This window comes from Octopus bimaculoides, chromosome 4, assembly GCF_001194135.2.
Source record: "Octopus bimaculoides isolate UCB-OBI-ISO-001 chromosome 4, ASM119413v2, whole genome shotgun sequence".
NCBI classification, from domain to species: Eukaryota; Metazoa; Mollusca; class Cephalopoda; order Octopoda; family Octopodidae; genus Octopus; species Octopus bimaculoides.
In genome coordinates, this window is record NC_068984.1 from 85,270,062 (window position 1) to 85,272,686 (window position 2,625).

General features: G+C 34.4%; 1 protein-coding gene across 2 annotated transcripts in view; it reads right to left on the reverse strand.

The window, feature by feature from the left end:
• The window catches only part of LOC106870725 (uncharacterized), a 12,624-nt gene extending 10,532 nt beyond the window's left edge, over window positions 1–2,092 (reverse strand). For both annotated transcript variants that reach the window (XM_014916896.2, XM_014916895.2), the window contains exon 1: window positions 1,220–2,092. In XM_014916896.2, the coding sequence (XP_014772382.1) occupies window positions 1,220–1,228 (9 nt within the window). In that variant the 5' untranslated portion in view covers window positions 1,229–2,092. The remainder of the gene's footprint in view (window positions 1–1,219) is intronic.
• Between the last annotated feature and the right edge of the window lie 533 nt (window positions 2,093–2,625).

A 2,625-nucleotide genomic window follows, 5' to 3' on the forward strand; every position in this document is an offset into this window, starting at 1 on the left:
ATACATATATATATATATATCCAATGTGTTTGTGTGTGATTGTATATTTACTGATGCATACGCATGTGTGTATGCGTGTGTGTCGTATGTATGCATGTATGTATGCATGTATGTATGTATGTATGTATGTATGCATGCATGAATGTATAGAGATATGTACATGCCTGTTTGTATAAATATGTATATATAAGTATATAGGTGATCTTATATATGTATATGTGTGTATGTATTTATGTATGTGTGTGAGAGTCGTGTCACTGTATGGGTGCATGTCCATTTGTGTGTAAGGTTGATCCGACGTGTTAATGGATGCATATGACATTTCTAAGATATAGAAGTTCGACGATAACGTTCCTGAAATGTTATGCGTAGAGAGTCAATAACAACAGCTTAATATACATACATTTATACATTCCGACATACATCACACACAGCCCTGTAAATATGGATATTCACGCACACACGCACGCACGCACACACACACACACGCGCGCGCGCGCGCGCACACACACACAAAATACCAGACACCAAGGCTGATAACTAAACAGAAACTGCCTCTATCTATCTATCTATCTATCTATCTATCTATCTATCTATCTATCTATCTATCTATCTCTATGTCTATATATCTATATCTATATATATATATACACATATATATATATATATTCATGTGTGTGTGATAGAAATATTATATACATGAAATTCGTACATATATACAAAAATAAATTCATACGTGCATACATTCATTGATTGATTCATTCATTCATTCTTACACACATACATACACACATACATACATATATACATGCATGCATACCTACCTACCTACATACATACATACATACATACATACATACATACTACATACATACATACATGCATACATACATACATGCATACATACATACATACATACATACATACATACATACATACATACATACACACACATTTATCTTCATTATTGATTATGTAAGTATACGTATTTTGTTTTTTTAATGGGTTAAGGCGTAAAGAATTAATAAATTGTACAGAATTTATTTGGTGGTATTATCTATAAGATAACACAACTCAGCAATATATGGAATATAACAGAAAAGAAAAGCAACAATAGCCACAACATCTGTCAATATAATACAATAAGACCCATTAAACGTTTCAGTTTTTCAAAAAGATAAGCCATTGTATACAAAAACGAGTCAAAATGTAACACAACTTTTATCATTAGCGGCGCATTTTTCAATGAAATTTTTTGGTATTTGGTAAAGGCATATATACTCTTGATCGTTAATTATCTAGTTGTTATTTTTTCTTTTAGAATTATGAATACATGAGCTGATATTAAAATGGTTTTTCCCACTTGAAGTCCGTAATTGAGTTCCTTGATGCCGAAGGAGAAAATCTAGTAAACACTCACAAAAGACTGAAAAATGTTTACAAAGATAAAGCTTTAGACTACAGCAATGTGTGGAGATAGGCTAGGCCCGCTGTCTGAATGAGAATTCAACAGAGCAAAAAGAATTGAAATTCAAGCTTAGCAGACATGCTTCGTAGAGGCCACCCATCAACTTAGTCATCTTTGCCTAGAGGTAAAAAGTAGATGCTTTAATGAGAGCTGAATTGGTATTAGAGGTTGGAGTTAGCCATGGTAGTGCTCATTACATTATTGAGTCTCATAGATATTCTCAAGTGTGCGCTAGTTGGGTACCAAAACAATTGTTGTACTGAACTCTTTGAATTCAGTGATTCAGTGAAAGAGAGAAAATTTTCTTTCAAAGGTTCATAACCGGTGATGAAACTTGGATTATACGTCATGAACCAGAATTTAAAAAAATACAATCAATGAAATGGCGTCATCAAACGGCGTCATCAAACGACATCTACAAAGACTAAAAAGCTCAAAGTAGAAAGTCAACTGGAAAAACCAAGGAGACTGTCTTTTGAGGTGCTCAAGGTGTTATTCTTATTGATTTCTTCAAAGAGGAGAAACAGTCAACTCTGAATCATATATTGAGACTCTTAAAAGTCTTGGAGCAAGAATCTGCCGAGTAAGACCAAATTTGGAGATGAATGAAGTTCTTCAACACAACAATGCCAGGCCTCACTCAAGCCTCTGAACAAGGGAGGCAATTACCTCTTTCAGGTGGACAACTCTACTGCTCATTACTAACTTGACTTAGAACCTTCAGATTTCTATCTCTTTTGTCCAATGAATGAGATATAAAGAGGGAAACATAATGGTCGTAATTAAGAATTAAAATCTGCTGTAAGGAATTTGTTAGGTCAGCAGCAGTTTTATGAAGCTGATACAAGCCCTCATTCAAAGGTGGAACACTACAATTGAAAGAAGTGATGAATATGTTGGAAAATAGAGACGTTAACCTGTGATATATAGCTATTTTATGATGTGCACTATATTTTAAAAAATAATGCATTATTTTTTGACTCACACTCGTATTATCAATGCTGTCGTTGATGTTGTACTTGCTGTTGCTTTTGTTGTTGCTGCTGCTGCTACTGTTGTTGTTGTTGTTGTTGCTGCTGCTGCTACTGTTGTTGTTGTTGTTGTTGCTGCTGTTGTTGTTGGTGGTGGTGGTAGTGGTGGTGGTGGTGGTGGTGGTG